At 39.4% G+C, this 22,678-nt stretch overlaps 1 protein-coding gene across 1 annotated transcript; it reads left to right on the top strand.

Annotated features, from left to right (window-relative positions):
* The first annotated feature begins 2,065 nt into the window (after positions 1-2,065).
* LOC115257573 (general odorant-binding protein 56d-like) lies at positions 2,066-21,517 on the top strand. The gene is made up of 4 exons (XM_029857348.2): positions 2,066-2,350; positions 2,562-2,678; positions 17,175-17,282; positions 17,366-21,517. Exons 1-4 carry the CDS (start codon positions 2,288-2,290, stop codon positions 17,486-17,488), a joined length of 411 nt encoding a protein of 136 aa, XP_029713208.1. The 5' UTR covers positions 2,066-2,287; the 3' UTR covers positions 17,489-21,517.
* The last annotated feature ends 1,161 nt before the right edge of the window (positions 21,518-22,678 follow it).

Below are 22,678 nucleotides of genomic sequence, written 5' to 3'. Positions count from 1 at the left end.
TCGTAAATGTGCCTGAGACACAGCAGTACTAGCTCTATGGAGAGGGTGCTTGGCATTTGTTTGGTACTTTCAATATACAGAAAAAAAAACACTTAATAAAATAATTAGAAAGTTGGTGTTTTCGGCAAAGTTGTTAAGCTTGTCATGGACTTATAAGCGATGGATCGCTTGATCGTTTCGAAACACTGTGTTAAGTGTCGAGTGACAAACACAGAGAGATTGTGTACGACAGAGTGCGAGAGACAGGAGACCGTCAGCGCACGGCAAAGAAAGTGTACAACACACAACCGATTGCACGTACTCGCCTCCCTCTAATTTGTTGTGGTGTTTCGAAGCAGCATTTGCGGTGCACAAAGAGTTTTAAGTCGCACCCTATCTCTGGTGCTGGCAGGGAGGAAACCTCTCCAGAACCGCTTTTGGGAACTCTCGCTTAGGTTACTCATCAAGTTGAGAGTGCACAACACACTAATTATTGAAAACTTTGAAGAAATGTTCAGACTGACCCTCAGCCGAAATTTATGAAAATCTATCTTTTCTACATGTCATCTGACATAAGCCTCCCAGATTTTAATCCTCCTCGTGAACACTTTACCAATGGCAGTTCCTCTGTTGAAACGATCTATCCATGACACAAGCTATTTATGGAATACCAGATCAACTTTGGTGTGCATCTATTCCACGCATTTTTTAACGAAAAGTACCAAAATGTCAATTCCTGTAAGAGATTCTTCGATGATGGGTCTCGCATTAATGGATCCACTGGCTTCGGTGTCTTCAAAGAAAATTCTACCGTCTTCTGAAAACTATAAGAAACTTATGTTTATGTTGCTGAGCTGGCAGCAATCGACTTCGCTTTGGGGATGATTTCCAACATACTCGCAGACCATTTATTCATCTTCTCGGATAGCGTTAGTTTTATTGAGGCACTTCGGTCGATAAAACCTTTAAGGCACGCATCTTACTTTTTTGTTCATCAGTACTCTAATGGTTATCTTGACCTCACCTAGCGTTGGTTGGAGGTTCCACAGCCTGTCCGTCGTCGTTGCCACACCTTCCTGTTAGGGTGTTTGTTGAGCAGATTTTTCCCCCTATGGTTTAGAAGAAAAAAAAACCTCTTGAGGAGTCCTTAGTCGGCGAATACCAGGCTAGTATTCGTGAGGGTCGATCAACGACAGATCAAATGTTTAACCTTGTGGCTTCGTGGTCGTGCGACTAGTGTCACCAAGCATTCAGTCGCATCGTGCTAGGAGCGTGGGTTCGATTCCCGCCGCAGCTGTCAGGAAGGAAAAGTTTTCGGCTGTGCCACTGGGCGTTGCCTGCTAGTCCGTTGTCTAGTGTCGTGCTTCCTTCAAAGGGCGAATAACTCACTGGAAGTACTAAACGTGTCCGTGTCTTTTTTTTTAACCTGCGGATGATCCTAGAGCTGCACGTTAAAGAAAGTTGAGAATATTCACAATACGATAAGTTCCTGGACAGACCGACCGGGAGTCGAACTCATCGGGTCAAATCGACCTTGTTGACCTAGTCTACTATAGACCCACAGTGTATTTCTACAGATCATAAATATATGTAAAAAAACTAAATTATTGTAAAGAAGTTTTTTTTTATCCCATTCTCCTTGATACCTCAAAAGCTCCGTTATTTTTAACATTCATCCATACTGAAACTAAAAAAAGAACAACGCATTATCATTTTTTATTTTCAACCGATCAAAAACCCATCAACCCATCATAAGCGAAAAAGTATCGGCGCGGTTTTGGGCAGCTCGCACCTTTCAACCAATATCAGTGTCCAGGGTTGTAGCACCATGGGCACCATTTGGGGGGGCAAACAAAACACAAATTTCAGACAGTCGGCTGACCGTAGCTGATTAGATAATCTGTTCACGATCGAGCTCATCCAACGGTTGAACTTTTTGTTTCACCTGATTCACATTCTCACCTAGCCGACTAACCGATCAGGTCGATGCGGCGGACCTGTTCCGGCGAAAGCAAAACACTTCTCCGTCCGTCTGCCCGGAGGAGAAATGGTCTGCGGGATCAAAACAAAGAGAAAAAATTCACGGGGTGAAGCTGAAGAGAAAGAGAGCAAATAAACAAACTTATATATTCGATGAAATTTTGAGCCTAACAGTCCACGGTGAACAGTTGAACGGAGACAAGCTTCCGACCGGTTGCTGGCGACGATCTGCGTACTCGATCAAACTCGGTGAACTAGTCAGACGCGGTTTGTGGGTCAGTTTAGTCGATGCGCGACAAAGAGTGAAAGTGCAAAAAAATAAGCAAACATGAAGTCACTTGTTGCGTCCGGAGTTGCGTTGCTACTGCTTGCGTCGTCGATCGGTCCAGGCGTGAGTGATAGGCCCCTTCTTTTTACTAGGTTATTGCGTGTAGAGACACATGAAGTGCCAAGTGTGACGCGCCACGGCGTTCAAGCCTAGCAATTATCATCGGTTCACACGCGCCTCCGGTGCCCACATTGGCAGACTGGATTCTATTTAACATTAGATATGCGAGTGAAGTGCTTCCTGTTCTAATTATAAAATCGTGTTCGTTTTCCAGTGCGCGCAAGATTTCAAAGGCGCCATCGACGAGTGTACGAAGGAGTTCGAGATGGATATGGATGTGGTCGTTTCGCTCAAGTACGGCGATTTCAGCGAACGTGATCCCCTGATAGAGGTGCCAGAACTCATTTTTCATGCTTAATTACTTGATTGATCAGCCCCAGACGTTGACCTTAGGCTATGGGCAGAAGCAGTAATAATCTATAAATCAACCGGTTGTTGGAGTGATTGGAGCGGCGTGGGTGAAGCTACTAGCCATGTGTTTGAGTGTTGATGGAAACTTCCAAATTGGCGGGCGTAAAAGAAATGTTCAACTGACATAGTTTATCGGTTGAAACGGTAACATCAAGCGAGGATGATCATAGTAACATCTCTACTTGTTTGGGAATTGCACGCGTTGCACAGTGTTTGAAAGGCTGATTGAGTTTGAGCATTTAAAACTTTCGAATCAGTCTTCGAATATTTGATATTGGATTTTCCATAGCACCAAATGACTCACCGAAATTTTAGATTGATCGCTTCTTTCCGGCGAGTTTCGACGCATCTTTCTTAAGTGCCTACGTCATGTTTGTTTATAGTTAGGTAATGGGAGTGATAAACCGAAAAAAAGTTACGTGATATTAAAAAAAAACTTTGACTAGGCGTGACGTATATTCCATGAATAATCCATAAGTAAACACTTATCTGTATTTTGCATTAAGATTGGTGCCTATTTATAATTCAAACAGTCTGACTGATTAATACGCACCAGGCCCGTGCACAGAAGTGGCGCCAAGGGAGGGTTTTACCCAATTTCGGCAAAAGGCGGAGGGGCGCCTACTGTATGAAGCGTTGATAATGGGTGGGGGGCGGGGGAGGGTGTTTAACCCTTGTGCACGGGCTTGATACGCATAACCCGCAGCAAAATTTCGATATATTTGTGGATTCTTCTACTTTTGCGCCTGGGGAAACACCTGCTTCTAAGTTTGGTGTTCTATAAACACATCCAGGCAGAGCCTCTCATGTTCTCTGCCAATGAACATTTTGTATTCGTAAATCGTGTGGCACACACTTAGAAATTCTGAAATTTCCACGAAACGGAATTACCAAAAAACGTAAACGTTTCAAGACTGAATCACAAATAGGACTCAATTTTACGCGCATCATGTAAGTGCTGGATGGTTGCAAGGATGGTAGAAAATCAGTTCAAGCGATAAATGATACAGGATATGAATAATCCAAGATAGCCTTGTTCTTGCAGTAGCATGATGCCGACGCCTCACACCGTGCTCATATCACAGAACAATCAAAGCATCTGATGCGCGCTTTATCGCGTGATGACCCGTTATCGGATCATGTTACAAGTCGTGATAAATTTTATTCATCATATTGTATGCCACTTATGCACCCGAAAGCCGCATTCATGGTTCGAAATAATACATTCATAAATAATATCTGAAAGTTAAATCACCAAGAATGCTCAAAAACTGAATGAAATCTATAATTTATCATTTCGATCTCATATAACGATCGCATCGCGCCCGCACATGCAGAGCGAATCATTCTTCTCGGACCGTAGTTTGTTAGGACGCTTGACGACAAAATGTTATCGTTGTTGCTATGATCGCGCGATGCCGTTCGACCGCGACACATTCGAAATCTGATCATGATCACTAGATTTCCATCCTTGGATGGTTGCGTTAGATGTCAACAAATCCGTTTCACTAGAAACGTAGAATCGGTACCACATTCATCAGCCACCTCCTAACTCGGTGAAATAGCCGAGAGGTAAGAGATGTGACTCACGATCAGCAGATCCAGTGTTCGAATCCCCATGCGTGACATTATTTTACTTTTCTATGTTTTATCTGTCAAATCGGTTCTAGCGATTGCTAGACGCTAAGAAAAAATAAGTTTTATTTTGGGGTGTCTTGAAAGACGTAAATTTACATGTTCTCTCTCTTCTCTCTTCTTGGCGTAACGTCCTCATTGGGACAAAGCCTGCTTCTCAGCTTAGTGTTCAATGAGCACTTCCACAGTTATTAACTGAGAGCTTCCTCTGCCAATGACCATTTTGCATGTGTATATCGTGTGGCAGGCACGAAGATACTCTATGCCCAAGGAAGTCAAGGAAATTTCCTTTTACGAAAAGATCCTGGACCGACCGGGAATCGAACCCGTCACCCTCAGCATGGTCATGCTGAATACCCGTGCGTTTACCGCCTCGGATACATGGGCCCATTTACATGTTAGAACCTCTAAATTTGTGTTTTTGATGATGCTCGTATATGTCAGGTTCAGGACACCTAAATTTACATGATATTTTCTAGGTGTGCAGGCACGAAGATTCTTCCTTTAAGAAGCTGCCAAAACGCAGAGTTTGCTTACTTTCATTGATGCCCAATAAAAAAAACTCATCAACAAAGTATAAAAGTGATGGAAATTCTGAAAAAAATATGTTTAAATGCAATACGAAGAACACGAAGACGGAATCTTATAAGATATATATATATGTAAATTTACGCAATATAAAGTTATCAGATTATTTATGCCTCAAATATGAAATTTATGAAGATTTCTCCGCTAGTCAGAACCATGTTGTATGGTAAATTTTTTCTCCGAAGGATGACATTTTTGGTAGGTACTAAAAGTTTCCACCTCGTATGTAATATTTCACGGAACTGGTCAACGTCCGATATTGGTATCCAGTCCATCAGCCAGGCATAAAAATCATTTGCAATGAAGAGTAATACCCAACGACGACAAAAAATACGTGCAATTGGAAACTCGGTGGGTCTGCGAATCCCTCAATTTCATCGAGGACAGCTGCATACTGGACGGTATACTGAAGGACCGCACGTTTGGCATCGTATTAGCGCTGCAAGAGGTGTGTTGGACAGATTCTATGGTGCGAACCATCTACCACAGCTGTGACAACATACCTACGCGGACTGAGAAGAGCTTATATCGTAATAGGCTATATGTACTCACACCTAGAAAATATCATGTGAATTTAGGTGTCCTGAACCTGACATATACGAGCATCATCAAAAACACAAATTTAGAGGTTCTAACATGTACATTTACGTCTTTCAAGACACCCCAAAATAAAACTTATTTTTTCTTAGCGTCTAGCAATCGCTAGAACCGATTTGACAGATAAAACATAGAAAAGTAAAATATTGTCACGCATGGGGATTCGAACACTGGATCTGCTGATCGTGAGTCACATTTCTTACCTCTCGGCTATTTCACCGAGTTAGGGGGTGGCTGATGAATGTGGTACCGACTCTACGTTTCTAGTGAAACGGATTTGTTGACATCTAACGCAACCAACCAGCACTTACATGATGCGCGTAAAATTGAGTCCTATTTGTGATTCAGTCTTGAAACGTTTACGTTTTTTGGTAATTCCGTTTCGTGGAAATTTCAGAATTTCTAAGTGTGAGAGAGGCGTGATCGGTTGAAGCTATTCGACGAAATAATGTTTAGGTTGATGATCAAGATCAAGAGCCAGGTATCAGAAGGCCGGCTCCAGAGGCACGTTATCCTCCATTTGGGACATTTGTGCCATCAAGATAAGAGCCAATTCTGCAACTTAAGCATAATCAACATACTACACACTCCAGAAGCACTGATGACAACAAGGACGCACTCTACATCATAAAAGACCTGAATGATCGGGTAGGCCGGTCTGAATTCCACCGATGATTGGAGTTCAGCGTCCATTGATGTACGAAAACAGCCTATGGCTCAACGATTTTGGCGCCTTCCAGACTGGGAGTCCCAGTATATTCGTAGAACCTCACTCCTACTACACCTAGAGAAAACCACAGTAGACAGAATCGCAAATTGACCACGTTCTGATGAATGGATGGCACGGCACGTCTCTGTCGTCAAGATTTATCGTGGTGCAAACTTCGACTTCGACCACTACCTGGTGCTGACCAAGCTTCGCCCAAGCATCAACAACGTACGCTATCGGAGACAGCCTCGGTACAACCTAAAGAAACTGAAGCAACCGGATATTCAGCATACGTGCAGAGAAACAAGAAAAAAACGCCGGCGGAAGAAGTAACATGCGAAGAGAAGAAATAGCTGTGCCGTTCTCAAGAAACAAGAGAAGAACGCATCGTGCAACGGCTACGTGTCACAAACAAACCAAAATGTGCAGAAATAAGAAAAAGAGCCTCATGACAGATGGATGTTTTCTGATCAGAAGGTGGAATTAGCACTTCGATAAGTACCTGAATGGCGTGGAGAACGTAAATACAGGAGACCAAAGCAACGGTGAAATGTGTTTGGAGCCCGCCATGAGGTGCACGAATCCGCTGCGTGTTTGTATTACTCTGTCCTTGGTCCATCAACAGGAATGGACAAAAGCAGAAACCAAGTCTAGCGCTTGGTGCGGCGGTGTACTATGACGAAAGAAGCATCGACATTCCTCAAATACTTTCACGTTAAGGGCTCGCCGGTGAATTTATTGAAACTCATCTCCAACTAACGGAAAGGGGCGATAAGGAACAGCAGTATTCACCGGTTTACTGACATCGGGATCGAGGCTTACGTCTGGACTGGAGCCTTACGTTGGGCCCTCGAACAACGATCGGGCAATGAACTGACTGTTGAGCAGGGATGAGAAATGTACTGGAAAAAACGGTTACCGGCTGTACATTTGACATTTTTCCACACGAACATCATAGGCCCAGGCAAACTCAAACTGTTCGAAAAATAAATGTCATGACATTTTTGTTCCTGCAGCCTTCTTCCTCGAAACGGTTTCCAAGCGCGAGAGCGCCAGTACTCGAGCACAACGATGACACAAATTTCTGTCTCTCCCGTTTTCGCATTTTTCCGCGTTTCAAACCGCTTCTAGACAAATTTCTTTACATGCATCACAAAGCTAGGAGTGTGCTCTAGCTATTTGTGCAAATCGATTAAAATTATTGATTTAAACAAGTGAGTTATTAGCAGTTGAAAATATTTGACATTTTTCGCAATCACCCGCCTCTGCATGACTGCTCATAAATATTTTCGTGGGGAAGCGAAAACCATCAAGCATCTGCTTGACTGCTGTCGGCGCGGCGTCTGATGGTATTGGTGCTGCCGTTGTTTTGTTTTTATTTTACTGCCAGTATCGATGAACGGAAAAGAGAAAAAAGTATTTTTGCCATCCCTGCTGTTGAGTTCGTTAAATGTCAGTTGCTGGTAGAAGTTAGCTGTCAGAAGGTGCTGTTGCTGCTGATGTAAAAGCGTTGAAGACGGAATCACCATCCGACCCACAATAGGCCGCAAGGGGGTGGCACAGGACCATGACTACAATTTTGAAATATTTGGATTTCGAACCGTTCCAACCTGACACTCGTTTATTCTAGAAGTGCCTGGATGATTCTTGATGTCTATGTAGATGGCGAATCGTACAAAACAGTTATGGCTGTTATATAATCTGTCTCAGGATTTTTTTCAGGAGGTTCGAAACAAGGTTCAGGCATAAGCAAAAGGCTCAAATTATCCCCGGGACACCAACTATTTCAAGTTAAAACCCAACAAAAAGAATCTCCAGGAAAAACAGCGAGTATTACGAGCACTGTAGATTGGACGGAGCCAAGACGGATTAAGACTGGGAACGAAAGAAGAGCGAGAACAATTGTTGGTGTGATTCTGTGGTTCCGGGTTCCTGTACAGCTCAGAAGGAGCGACGTTATCATATACGAGTCGAAAGCAGGGAATCGTTGTCATGTGAACGATTGAGGCAGATCTCTGTTGGAGGCTGTACAACAGTCGATGCAGTTATGATTGTTCCATTGTTCCTAACTCAATGCTAGTGATATTCTAGAACAGTGATTCCCAATGTGGGCGAAATCGCCCCCTTGGGGGCGAAAATCAGGCCCAGGCGAAAATTTGAGAAATCAAAATTGGGGGGCGAAAATACTAAATAGGGGGCGATTTTTTCAAACATCAAAAGTATTGAATTACAAGTCGAGAATGTCAACGTAATCATAAAAACTCCTGACATTCAAGCTTACAGTTCAAGTTTTGTCTAGGATAATAAAAAAATGCTGTTACTATTAAACATAAGCATCGACTTAATTTTATAGAATTTATGGTATGTATGTGAACTCTTTGGCAAAATTGCTAGAAAAGACTGCTACACGTATTTCTGAAGCGTTTGTGTGATTCTGGAAATCTAAATAAAAAAATATTTGGAAACGCCTATAATGAACATTCGTTAATCGTGATTAGTTTTTGTCAAAATTATGAAATGATCATAGTTTTTTTCGCGATTTGATGAGAAAAATTGCGTTTCAACTCGTAGGCAGACTTATTCATGGAATTTTCAAGCAAAAAGATGAGGATCAGACGAATTTCAGAACACTTTTCTGATGAAAGTCGTGTCACAGTGTTTACAAACTACTGTGTTTGAAAATATTTCAGTGAAGCTTCTCGGAGGAATTCAAAACTTTACTGAAAGTTAATTTGAAAATATTCCAAAAATTCAGCCTATAATTTCATTCAAATCTAGTCATGAATGCTGCATATTTACTGATTTGATAATTTATTCAAAACACAGAAAGTGTTCAAATTTATACGAAGCTCGTTGATTTGAATCTGAATGTGGATTTGGAGAAACGTAACTACATTTGAAAATACACCGATATTTATTATTATTATATTTCTTTATTATCGAGATTTTCAGCCCTTAGCAACATACCGATGTTTTTCTGAGATGTACTTTTTTACATAACATATTTTTGTAATTGTTTTCAAATTCTCCACTAGTCTTATTTGACTACTTCTGACCAAACATTGAATCTCATTTGTTGAAAAAGTCCTTTTAAGAACAATGATAAAACATCTGGTTGGGAATATCGAGTGTTCATATGTGTTCACAGTCCGTTCTTTTTCGAATAATAAATGTTCAATTAACAACGGTTTAAGAAGTAGGGATAAGCACGATTTCAATATTTTTGTAAATACGATTCAAATGCGGAAAATCAACGCATTTACAAAACAATTTAATGAAAATGAGAGTGACACAGATTTAGATACACTGAATGGCACTGCTAGATTTGCCACAGTAGCGCTTTGAAAGACTTAAGCTAAGCACAGTTTCAGCCTTCTACTATAGAAAAAATAAAATCTCACCTAGGGGGGCGAAAATATTTTTTTGAAGCTGTAAGGGGGCGATACCTCCTAAAAGTTTGGGAAACATTGTTCTAGAAGGAGAAGCTGTTTGGACTTCGTTTCGACTACCAAAAGCAGAAATCTAAACACCTCGATGCTCGAGTGCACTACACGAAGGACCTGTATTCATCTGGCAAATTCAACCTGAAACACTGTGCTACAGAAAATATGACGGCAGACATCCTGATTAAACTTTTGAGATCGTTGGAAGATTAAGAAGTTCTCATTGAAATTTGGACAAGTATCGCTTCCACGTTGAGTAGGAGTGCATCAGGGATAGAGTAAAGTGGGGCAAAAGTTCGAGTGGGGCAAGAGTTTCTTTTGAAGTTTTTGAGCTCAATTCAAACTATATCTTTCTGGTGTCAAGGTTGTTCGAAGCCTTTTTGAAAAATAATCTTTCTCTCCAAAAATTATGAAAATTGATCGATATTACGAAAAGTTATGACAAAATGTTGGTTTTTGATCAAAAAATTGTAATATGCGATGGTCCTTTCAACGCATGGAATGGAATTGTAATGAAATCGAATTCGATATTTTATTTTGGGGCGTAACTAGGTATATTTTGAAGATGCTTTAGCATGTATAACTTTTTGCAAAAAATATTTGGAAACCATATTTTACACATAGTGGGGCAAGAGTTCGAGTCATGTGGCAACTTTAGGTAAAAACCTAAAATTCTACAAAATGTCCATATTATCTCTAAAAATTATGAAATTAGTGAGAAAATTCGATCAAAGTTGGAAAAAAATGTTGTTTTATCTGAATTTGGCGGAAAACTACTGATTTTTGGTGAAGTAAATTTAACCCTGATTTTGGGTAAAATCCAGATCGAACTTTGGGGTGTATTCCGGTTTCAACATCAAATATTAATTGGTTTTAGGTATTTCAATTACCAAAGTGTCGAAATAGTGTGCTACGGTTAGCAAAATACCACAAATACTAGATTCGAACTTTTGCCCCATTGGTGGGGCAAGAGTTCGAATTAGACACACACATACATAAAGTGTTGTAACTCAAAATTGAAAAGACATTTGGCGTAACTTTGTTCAGCATAATTTTAGCTCATGGATGGCAGAATCACCACACGGTATTTATTTATATTTATCTGCTTGGATTTCTTGAAAAAAATTGAATTTACAACTAGGGTCGAACTTTTGCCCCACCTTACTCTACTCCACGAGGATAAGCGTTGGGGCCGTCAAGTTTCTTTTCCGTATTTGGCCTTACTCTACCCCTAGTTTGCCGATTGAAATGACTACGTCAATGCAACAGAGTACAGAAATGGTCGAATTTGCCGTTTGTGGCATTTTATCACTGGCGTCGCTTTATGTGCTAATGCATTCCAACGAATAACAACGCCATCGCGTAGTCAAAACAAATTATTGAGTTGGGCAGCCTCCGTTGGTAATGTTGTGGGATACACTTCAATTCTTTACACATATTCTTCTAATTTCGACTGTTGATGATTGAATTAAGTAAAAGGTACCAAAACGGCCAACTGCATCGTTGTTCTGCGTCCCGGAGAGTTTTCCGGTTATTTCATTCAACGGAACGCCGCCGCCTGCGGCAGACGATACGTTACCACAGAGAATAGACGAACATGCTCGAACAAAATTTCCTAAAAATCTTGTGTAAAAACAAGCACAGTAGCCACATCGACGGTGACTTTCCCACCTAAAACTCGTTTCGACGCCATGATGGCGCTAACCTATGAATTATTTCACAAGCGTACCTATAAATTATCCTACTCAGAGGCAGAGTTGTATTTGCTCAAATAACAATAAGGGGCTGTCCATAAACCACGTGGTCATGAGGGGGGGGGGGGGGGGTTCGGCCAATGACCATTTTGTATGGACGAATAAAAAAATTTGTATGGATTAATGACCACGCGGGGGGGGGGGGGGGGGGGGGGGGGTGGTGGTTGAGAAGTCCCAAAAAAATAACCACGTGGTTTATGGACAGTCCCTAAGCGTATTGTAATTTCACCAATTTAGCAATAATATAACTACATAAATCAGGGTACACACTTGGCGACACTAGCGCCAAAAGGTAAAATAACGGCAAATGTGTGTTCCGATTCGAAATGCGACAGTGCCGCGTAATGGCCACATTCCCAGTCATTTCAAAACAACCGTTGCAATGTTTTACACAAACACACCTCATGAGCTTGGACGTCTGTTCTCTGTGACGTTACGTCTGGAACAAATGTGACCAATGCTGTGGGCTCATAATCACGATAGAACGGAGTATAGTTAATACCTTGAAGAAGGCGCAATATTGCAAGAATCCGTTTTTGAGTTATTTCTCCAAAGACTGAAAGCACACTGAAAGCGATAACCTCTTTACACATGTTTTCAACGAAACTTTGTTCGAGCTTCAATGTCTGTTCTCTGTGTCCTAGGGATTCAAACTCACTTCTTCACATCGCTAGCCCGATGTTTTAACCAACTGAGCCACTGAACATGTTATGATTCTGCGGAATTGAAAGTTAAAGCACAGAGAACAGACGTCTAAGCTCATGAAGTGCAGATGTGTAAAGAATTGCAACGGTTGTTTTGAAATTACTGTCAATGTGGCCATTACGTGGCGCTGTCACATTTCGAATCGCGGTGCAAATTCTCCGATGTTTTATCTTTTTTACGCTAGTGTCGCCAAGTGTGCACCCCAATTTAGTTCCATCCAGAGAATGTGTGAATTTGCTAACTTAGTGAAATAATCATACACATCTTGTTATTTGAGCAAATACAGCTTAATCTCTGAGTAGGAATAGTTAACCCTCGTCGTGTATTGGGGTCATTATGACCCCTAAAAGTGCACTAAGTCAGCGAGGTGAGCGCAAGCTAATGCACGAAGAAGGTTAAAGATGCGCCAGTGAAATATTTCTTAATTTAGCGCCATCATGGTGTCGGAAGGAGTTTTTAGGTGAGAAAGTCACCGCTGATGTCGCTACTGCGCTTGATTATTCTTTACACAAGATTTTCAAGCAATTTTGTTCGAGCATGTTCGTCTGTTCTCTGTGGTTAAAGTTGATTAGAAGTGCTACCCTAACCGGATCTGTTTTTCACAACTTTATCATCATCTTCTTCACCACAACTTTATCACCAAAACAAGTGATAATATTTTCATAAAATTTCATTTCATAATTCTCTCTTTCCGTCAATTAAACGCATTTTGCCTTCAAATGCTTCATGTTTTTACGCCTTGTAGCCTTCTGGAAAACCCCTTGCAACTTTCTTGAAAGCCCCATAAATAACTCTATTAGGGGCTGTTTATAAACCACGTAGACCAAATTTTTGCCTTCTCAGAACCCCCCCCTTGACTTTCGTCCATACAAAAATTTTGATATTTGCAAGGAGCGTAGACTTTGGTCAGACCCCGCCTTTCCCCAAAAACTCTACGTGGTATATGAATGGTCCCTTACTAGAATCCCTCGGCAACCACATGAAAACCTTGAAACTCCTTTGAAACATCCCTGAAACTTCATTGAGAGCATCCTAAAATCTCCGGAAACCACTTCGGATTCCCTGAAATCTTCTGAATCCACCCGAAATGTCTTGGCATGCCTCTGAAACTTCAATGGAATTGAACTTCCTTCAACAAGAAATAAAATTATTGGATCTAGTCACTGTATATTATTCTGCTGCCGTGAATTAATTTAATTTTTTTTTTCAGGGATTTTCTCTCATAGGCAGATTTATCACACCAGAGAAAGCTACCGTGCAATTATGCACGAAAAAACAAATTAATACCGTAAACCGGGGTCAAATTGATCAGCGGGGTGAAATTGATCACTCGGGTACTACATTGTAATTCCATACTAGGAACTCTTAAGCGTCGTAATAATCTTAAACTTTTTACGTCATCTGATTCGTAGATGTCTAGAGATGAGTGTAGACTTTTAATTTTTTAGAAAAAAAGTTAGTTTTGCCTTATTTTTATTCAATTTTGCAATGTATTTCTCATTTAGCTGAAATCATTACTGCTAAACAATCGATTGCTAATAGGACTTGCCGTAAATTCTCTGTTTTAACATTTTTGTGGAGCCTTGGTTGGGATGTTATGCAGTTAATCAGAACATGAAATAGTTATAAAAAGTTCATTTTATGAAGAAATAGTCATTTATTGTGATAGAAATCTTTTATTTCAAATGAAATTGCCTACCTTTAGGCGTTTAAGGGGAAATTTCAAAATTTAATTTTACATTTAAAGTATTAAATTCACTAGTTGTAAGATTTTAGACTCGTTATTCGGTTTTAGAAGAGCAAAATTAAGCGGTGAAGGAAATTTTCAATTTCGCCCCAAAGTGGCATTTCTAATATTTTGATATTTGAAGTTATTTAACTTAAAGTTTAAATTTGTTGAACAAAATTCTTTCACATGGTGCCATGGAGTGGATCTAGGATATTTGGTCGAAAGACATTTAGACGAATGACGTTTGGTCGAATGACATCTGGTCGAAAGTACATTTGGTCGAACGGACATTTGGTCGAATGGACATTTGGTCGAAAGCCATTTTTTTGAAAAAGAAGCATATGACATTTAGTCGAATGGACATCTAGTCGAAAGGCACTAACTGATGAAAAGAGATGTGAGTGGAAAATAATATTATAGATTTCGGTATCATAATTATTTATATGTTATAGAACATGCAAGCCTCGTTAAATTAATGTACGACTCGTGCTGAAAAAAAAATCATCATTTTGCAACTTGTTGCATACATAACTATTTTGGCTCGCGTTCAGTTCATATGCAACACTGCGTCAAAGAATAGCCTATGTTTAAGGACAAACGTCTTGAAACACTTCAACAGTGCATCAGAACTTCAGACGCACAATTCTCAAGAAGCAAGCTTCAAACAACAGTGCATTTTATAATGCTGTTTTTGCTCACTTATAATAAGCTTGAAACAAGAAGATCAGGTGCGCTGGTTTTGTTTACGAAGAGATTTGTACGCTCGAAGTCGCGAGTAAGTGCCAAAGTCGGCCATTTTGGGATCCTAACCAATCTGTCCTTAAAAGAAGGAAAAATATCCGATGAAAAAGTCTGCAGCTATAACATCCAAATATCGAAAGGAAGAACTGCTTGTATTCAAATGGAGAAATTGCTTCTGAAACATTCAGTAGTTGGTACAGGAAAACGCAATGAAATAAATAAACGTGAAAGAATAGCCTATGTTTCAAAGAAGGAAAATTTCATGATAAAAAGACAGCAGCCATAAGATTCAAACATAGTACAAATACGAATTATGAAAGAATATCCTATGTTCAAAAGAAGGAAAAATCATAGATGAAAATATCACAACCACTCTTCACTCTCAGCACAAATTATACACTTGAAAGAACAGCATATGTTGAAAAGAAGGAAAATATTTGATGGAAAAGCCAGTATGTTATACACAAAAACGCAATGAAATGGTGAAACTGGAAAGAAGAGCCGAAACCTACACTGCACTACAATGTTTGCTTTTTTATGTTTGATATAATTAAACAAAATTATATTACTATACGACTTAACGTCCATTCGACCAAACGTACTTTCAACCGAATAAGTTCAGTAACATATAAATCTATAATAGTAGTTTACGCAACAAGGTGCAGAATGACGATTTTTACAGCACGAGTCGTACAGGCTTGCCGAGTTGGATAATTACGACGAGTGCTGGAAAAATCGAGTTCTGCACCGAGTTGCGTACAACGTTTTTTGCAATTTCATAAATTACCCTTAAGGATAGTTTCCAACAAAACTTTTTCATCAAACTGCGCACAGATGTTCATAGCCAATGCTTAGGAAAATCTGATCATAATAGGTTAAACTGTGCAGTTGTTACAATTTTTCAATACTGCGTCCAGAAAGCATCAAAAAGTTGACCAAAACTGAAAATAGTGCTGTAATGGTTCATTACGCAACGCAAATCAGTGCTGTAATGAACCATTACAGCACTGTTAATTTGGTGTGGGAAAGTTGGCCTTTTCCTGTCAGATTTGCATGAGGTAAAACAGCCTATTACGATGAGAAATTGCAAAAAAATATTTTCCATTCAAAACTCTTCATCAGTTAGTGCCTTTCGACCAAATGTCCATTCTACGAATTGTTCATTCGACTAAATGTCATATGCTTCTTCTTCCAAAAAATGGGTTTCGACCGAATGTCCATTCGACCAAATGTCCGTTCGACCAAATGTACTTTCGACCAAATGTCATTCGACCAAACGTCATTCGACCAAATGTCCTAAAGCCCCATGGAGTTCCACTAGGTACTGGTTTTACACAAATTCTTTTGGCAATATTTGAACAGGCACTGATGTTATCCGCAAAAGTTGTTTTAAGGTGATCAATTTGACCCCGGATTACGGTACATAATTTTGTACTAACTGTTGAATTTTTGGCGAACTGCCCATTTTTTATATCAGAGGGATGTAAGAATACTACGTATGTAAATCAATCAATTAAATTTATTGTTTTTTTTTCGATTTTTTGATAATTTTAATTAAAGTTACGCATGAATACTTTTAAGCATTGACGACCACACAATTTGTAGAGCAACAGCCCCTTGATTAGACACGGTTCAAAAGTTTCCCATTTACACTGTACCCAATAAGTTATCATACTTCATAAATTGAATTCATTTCACATGTGTAATTAGGATTATGCTTTGAAATTTGTTCATTGAAAAGAAATGTAACACTGATCAAGTACAGCATATGTATGCTTTATTTAAGGACAGACATGTTGGAATCCCAAAATGGCCGCCACAATGGCCGACTTTGGTACCTACTCACGATTTCGAGCGCACAAATCTCTTCGTAAACAAAACCAGCGCACCTGAGCTTCTTATTTTAAGCTTATTACAAGTGAGCAAGAACAGAAATGCACTGCTGTTTGAAGCTTTCTTCTTGAGATTTGTGCGTATAAAGTTCTGATGCACTGTTGAAGCGGGATTTCAAGAAGTTTGTCCTTAATAAGTCGGAGATGAACCAGACCTTGGCTGAAAATCTCGATAATAAAGATAATAATAATAATTTAATCAGTATTATGTAGCCCTTCAACATATGCATTCATTTTAAAAATGTGCATCACAGATGTGAAATAGGATGATATTTTCTAAATTTGTATTTTGTATGAGAACTTATTGGACACGGTGTAGTAATGTCATTAACGGCGCTGACCTCATTCTTACAAGGGCAATAATCGATAGAAATCAATTGGTTAAGAAATGATGGAAATGTTCTAAGAAAATTTTGATCAATTCGTGTAGAGAAATAAATTCAAACAATTTTTATTCTCTGCGTCAATAAGCCGCAGATCAGTTTCAATAGACCCACGCCCAACACCTTTTGCTAGCTTCTGCTGAATAGCTGACCTCCAACATTTTGGTTAACTGAAGCCCCTATTAATTGAACCTGTCGAACATCCAACTTATTACCCCATTACCATATTCCCCATTGCAGTGCTTCACCGAGTGCTTGATGAAACGATCCGGCTTCATGTTCGATGACTTCAGCTACAACAAAACGTTGATCATCGGTTTTGCCGGGCGCTATCTGGAGCCCGAGGGTGTAAGTATCCTTCGGTGAAATTTGCAGCAGACCAATTGACCTCCTGTGTTCCGTTCGCTCTCTCACGCGTTTGCTTCTTCCAGGCCCAGTACGTGTACGATAACTGTGTGGACAAATTCGGAACGACGGTGTGCGTGACCGGATTCGAAATGTACCAGTGCATACACGAGACGGCGGTGGCCGAATGGGTCGAAAGTAATTTCTAGCGAGCAAGCAAGCGATAAGCCGAGTAAGCAATGCAATGAGAATCGAGTGCGCAAGAGTGCCGTTTCATGCCGGCTGTGTTATTTTTTTTGGATACTGCCCATCGAATGTGAGCTTTTGGATTTTGCGGATCTTAAGTGTGTCAGTTTAGCGTATAGGCTAGGTGCGGTTCGTGAATTACGTATCGTTTTCAAGAAATATGAGGATTTTCAAATATAGACTGTTTCAGAAATTATAAATACACTTTGTTTAGTAAATTAAATGAACTGTTACAATGATTTTAACCTACTTCTTTTAGAGTATAGCATATTATACTCCATATTTTTATATTTCCTTTCAATTGTGTTGATATCTTAAAGAATAGTCGAGTTCTCTAACAAATAACTAAATTTTTCAAATTTGCATTTGCACAAAGGTGTTTTTTAATGATTTCAACATTATTTATCACTAAATACCAAAAATTATCTAAATTTTTATCACATTCGCTTTCTCAACAAGTTGTCTAAGGAATGCCTTGATCAAAATTTGGGAAAAATCGATAAAGGCATTTCCACAACATTTTTTCGGAGATCAAGTTTCTCATTTTTTAAGGTTTTCTACGGAACATAAGAACTACCACACAGTTTCTGAGCTTTCCTGAACGCATTTGATCTAAACAAACTTATTTTTTCAGCTCATTCGATCCTTCAGATGGCAAAGCTTGTCATACCATAAAAACGAATGCAGTAAGCAGTAATTAAGACATTCGTTTGCTTAACGTTTGTTGCTACTGGTGTTGTTGAGAAATTTGAAACACAAATTTTTGTTTTGAGAAGGCCCGTAATGGTGGTTCTTGATCAAGTATTCCAGTAAAACTTACTATTACCAATCGAGAAATATCTTTTATTATCGATACAGCAGTTTTTGTTGTGTTTGGAAATCAAATATTTTATCTGTGAGATTTTTTTCTTTACTATTATGCTACATTTTTTGACCACTTTGTGCAACTTCAAATTTTGATCATCTTGTTTACAGAGCCCTATTTTTTAACTTTTACCAGAAACATCAACAAAATTGGTATTATTTGCTTCGTTAGCATGTTCACTATTAGAGCTAGAAGAAACTTTTTTGGATAATGTGCTCAAAATGAAATGGCAGGTTATCGTTAGTGTATTTATAATTTCTGAAACAGTCTATAGGACGTAATTAGGACTGCACTTTTATTTTGTTATACGTATTAATTTATTTATAAAGTTAATTATTTATAAATTTATTTATTTATTTATTTATTGATACCATAATAACACTATAGATTGATTTGAACCAATGACAAAATTCTATACTAATGGGAAAATTCATAATTTGAATCCCTACAGATGCAGGTGGCTGATATTTCTGGATAAAATCAGCAAACTTTCAAATTGACCATTCTTGCATTCCTATATTGTGTTGTAGCCCCCAAGATACCCCAGTTCCAAGAAAACGCATGTAATTTTCATCGAAAAAAAACCTGGGGCCGTACTAATCGACAGAAAACAGAACCCGTCATCCTGAGTATGGTCTTCTAAAATACCAACTGGTTTACCGTTTTGGTTAAATGGGCCCTCAGATATATTAATGCAAAAAAGGTCAATTGGCCAATTCGCTTAGCTTATAACTGAAAAAGCTCATGCAGAGTACGTGTGGTAATTTTGTAAGGCTGGTAAATAGGAAGGGGCTGTCCATAAACCACGTGGTCATTTTTTTGGGACTTCTCAACCCCCCCCCCCCCCGCGTGGTCATTTGTCCATACAATTTTTTTCTTTCGTCCATACAAAATGGTCATTGGCCGAACCCCCCCCCCCCCTCATGACCACGTGGTTTATGGACAGCCCCATACTTTATCAATCAGCATATGAAGAAATTTCATGGTTGAAGATGTGTTGTTTTTTATGTCCATGGCATCATCGGTCCTCGATAATAGGTCTTTTCCAATGTTCACAATAATTTAGGAAAAAATAAATTACGGATTCATAGTCACTCTATTTTTAAAACACGTCTTATGAGGAACGCGGAATGCTGTAGAGCAAAAATATCGAACATACCCCCGCAAGTTGATAGGTTAGTTCCGTTTTACTTTTTTTTTATCTTGAAACATTTTTTCATCCCAATGTTCACGTGATGAAGAAGTTGAAACTATATTTGCGTGTTTCATGGACGTCTGAAGAAATATGAAACGAATACATGTTTATACGTAAAGCTTTAATAATCCATAAGAATAACGGTTTTTATGAGATGGCGAAAAAAACTCTTTTTAAATAAAACAGATCAATAAACATCATCATAAGTATATAAAAAAAGCTTTTATTTTAAGGGCGTTTTATTATTATTACTATTAAAAATCCAATCCTCTTAACCTTCATCCAGCCAACGTACATTTTCCACCTTTAAAAAAGCACAAAAATGGTCATAACTTTTTTGTTTTTTTGAAGGATTTTGAAGAAATTTTCACAACTTCCCGAAAAACTCTTCTAGTTTATGATGCCTGAGACAAGGGTGCCTGGTCCACATGGATCCGGAGTTATCCCGGATTGTCTTGGGTACCAAAATTGGCCACATACTTTGCGCAACGTATATCTCAAGATCCCGATGAGGTAGAAGTATAGTGTCTTCGGCGAATTCGTTCAGCAGGTTAAGAACTGACTGGCAACGGCGACTTTGGTTCGCGATTCGGCCGCTAGGCGGCGCCAGTGTCAAAAATGATCAAACCCTCATATCTCAGAAACCTGATAAGATAGAATGATGCTGTCACCGGCAATGTTCTTCAGCAAGCTCAGAACTATCTCATAGTTGAGTCTTTGATTCGTGATTTATCCGCTAGGTGGCGCCTTGTGTCTGAAAAATACCCTAATGAGATACAAGCATGCCGTTTCCAGCAAAGTTGTTCAGTAGGCTAAGAACTATCTGGCAATGGCATCTTTGGTTTGAGAAGCGTTCGCTAGGTGGAACCAGAGTAAAAAATGTTCAAATTTCTATATCTCAGAATCCTGATAAGATAAAATGATGCCGTCTTCAACAAAGTTCTTCAGCAAGCTCAAAACTATCTGATAGTTGAGTCTTTGATTCGTGATTTATTCGCTTGGTGGCACCTTGTGCATAATATTTAAATACGTGTATCTCGTTACTCTAACGAGCTAAAAGCATGGTGTTTTCAGCAAAACTGTTTGGCAGATTGAGAGCTATCCGGCAATGGTGACGCTAGGTGGCACCAGCAATCAAAACATTCAAACAATTTTATCTCAAAAATCAGAAAACGTTCAGCAACTTGTTCCGAAAGTTAAGAGGAAGTAAAACGTATCTGGTGTCCTTGGTTCTGATCTTATTCGATAGATTCCGTCTTGTATTAAGAAATACTTGTATGAACACCCAAATGAACAAGAGGTATTCCATTTTCAGCAAAGTTGTTCAGCAAACTAAGAGCCATTTCGAAGGATAGGAGACGGTCGAGTACGGTGGTACAAGAGGCAATACTTTAACACCGTCATTGACCCCCTGCAGACAAATTTTGTCACCCTACAATATTACTTCTTTTGCTCCGTTTTTTCTTCCGGGAATTTCTACAGGAATTTCTCCGGGAAATCCATCGAGAATTTATCCAAGAATTCCACTGAGAATTCCTCAAGAACTTCCTCTAGGAATTTCTTCAGGAAATCTTCTTGGAATTCCTCTGGGACATCCTCGAGAAGTTCCTCCGGGAATCTTCTAGAAAATCCTCCAGGAATTCCTCCGTTTATTCCTCCAGAATTTTTCCCAGGATTTTCTCTAGGACTCCCATCAGGAACTCCATCAGGAATTCATTTGGCAATTTCTGCATGAATTCTTCTGGGGTTTTTTGTCAGGAATGCCTCCGATTTTTTTCCAAGATTTTCTCCGGAAATTTCACTGAAAATTTCCTCAGGAATTCGTCCATGAGTGCCTTCATAAACTCCTCCGGGGTTTTCTACAGGAATTCCACCGGGATGTTCTATAGGAATTCCTCCAAGAATTTCTCTAGGAATTTCTCCGGGAATTTTCCTGGAGTTTCTCCAGGAATATATCCGATAATTTTCTAAGGAAAACTTTCGATTTTTTTTTCAAGAAAATCCTCTGAAAATTTCTTTAGGAATCTCTTCAGGAAGTCTTCCGTTATTTTTTTTTCTCACAAAACCCTCTGGGAATTTCTCCCGGAATTCCTCTAGGACTTCCTTTACGAATACCTTCGGGAATTTATCCTGTAATTCCTCCGGGATTTTCTCCAAGAATTCCTCCAGGAATTCCTCCGAGAATGTCTCCGGGAATTTCTTCAGGAAATCCTCCAGGAATTCTTTTGAGAATTTCTTCTGGAAATCTTCCAGAAAATCCTCTAGGAATTCTTCCGGGAATTCTTTCAGAAATTCCTCCGGGGATTCTTCTGAAATTCCTCCGAGAATTTTCAAAGGAAATCTTCGGGATTTTCTCAGGAAATCCTCTGGGAATTTCTTCAAGTATTCCTCTGAGAATCTCTTTATGATTTCCTCCAGGAATTCCTCAGGATATTTCTTTAGGAATTCCTCTGGTAATTTCTCCAGCAATTCCTCCGGAAAATTCTTCAGGGAATCCTCCTTCCTGGGGGATTCCCCAGAGGAAATTCGTGGAAGAATCTCTGGAGGAATCCCCTGAGAGAATTCCTGGAGGAATACCCGGGGGAAATCATGGAGAAATACCCGAAAAAAAATCTGGAAATAATCCCGGAAAAGTCCTGGAGAAATTACTGAAGGAATCACCGGAGGAATTGCTGATAGGAGTCCTAGAAGAATTTCCGGAGAAATTTCTGGAGGAAGTCGTAAAATAAATCCTAATTGAATTCCAGGAGAAATTTTGGAAGGATTTCCTGAAGAAATCCCTAGTGGAATTTCTGGATAAATTCCAGGGAGAATTTCGAGGGACATTCTCGGAGAAATTACCGGAGAAATCCAAACAGGAATTCCTGGAGAAATCCCCAGAGGAATTCCTAGAGAAATTCTCAGAGGGTTTCCTGAAAAAAAAAATCACGGGTGATTTTTTGAAGGAAGACTTCCTAGAGAAATTCCCAGTGGATTTGAAAAAAAAACCGGAAGTTTTCCTGAAAAAATTCCCAGAGGAATTTCTAGGGGGATTTCCAGAGGAAATCCTGGAAGATTTTGTGGAGGATTTCCCCAACAATTTCTTGAAGAAAT

Source organism: Aedes albopictus, chromosome 3 (genome assembly GCF_035046485.1).
Source record: "Aedes albopictus strain Foshan chromosome 3, AalbF5, whole genome shotgun sequence".
NCBI lineage: Eukaryota > Metazoa > Arthropoda > Insecta > Diptera > Culicidae > Aedes > Aedes albopictus.
This window is presented reverse-complemented; position numbering and strand designations above follow the sequence as displayed.

Bases quoted from the DNA above. Each gene is read 5' to 3' on its own strand.
- LOC115257573 (XM_029857348.2), top strand. From the start codon at position 2,288: ATGAAGTCACTTGTTGCGTCCGGAGTTGCGTTGCTACTGCTTGCGTCG. The intron at 2,351-2,561 runs GTGAGTGATAGG...TTCGTTTTCCAG, and splicing joins CGTCGTCGATCGGTCCAGGC to TGCGCGCAAGATTTCAAAGG. The intron at 2,679-17,174 runs GTGCCAGAACTC...TCCCCATTGCAG, and splicing joins AACGTGATCCCCTGATAGAG to TGCTTCACCGAGTGCTTGAT.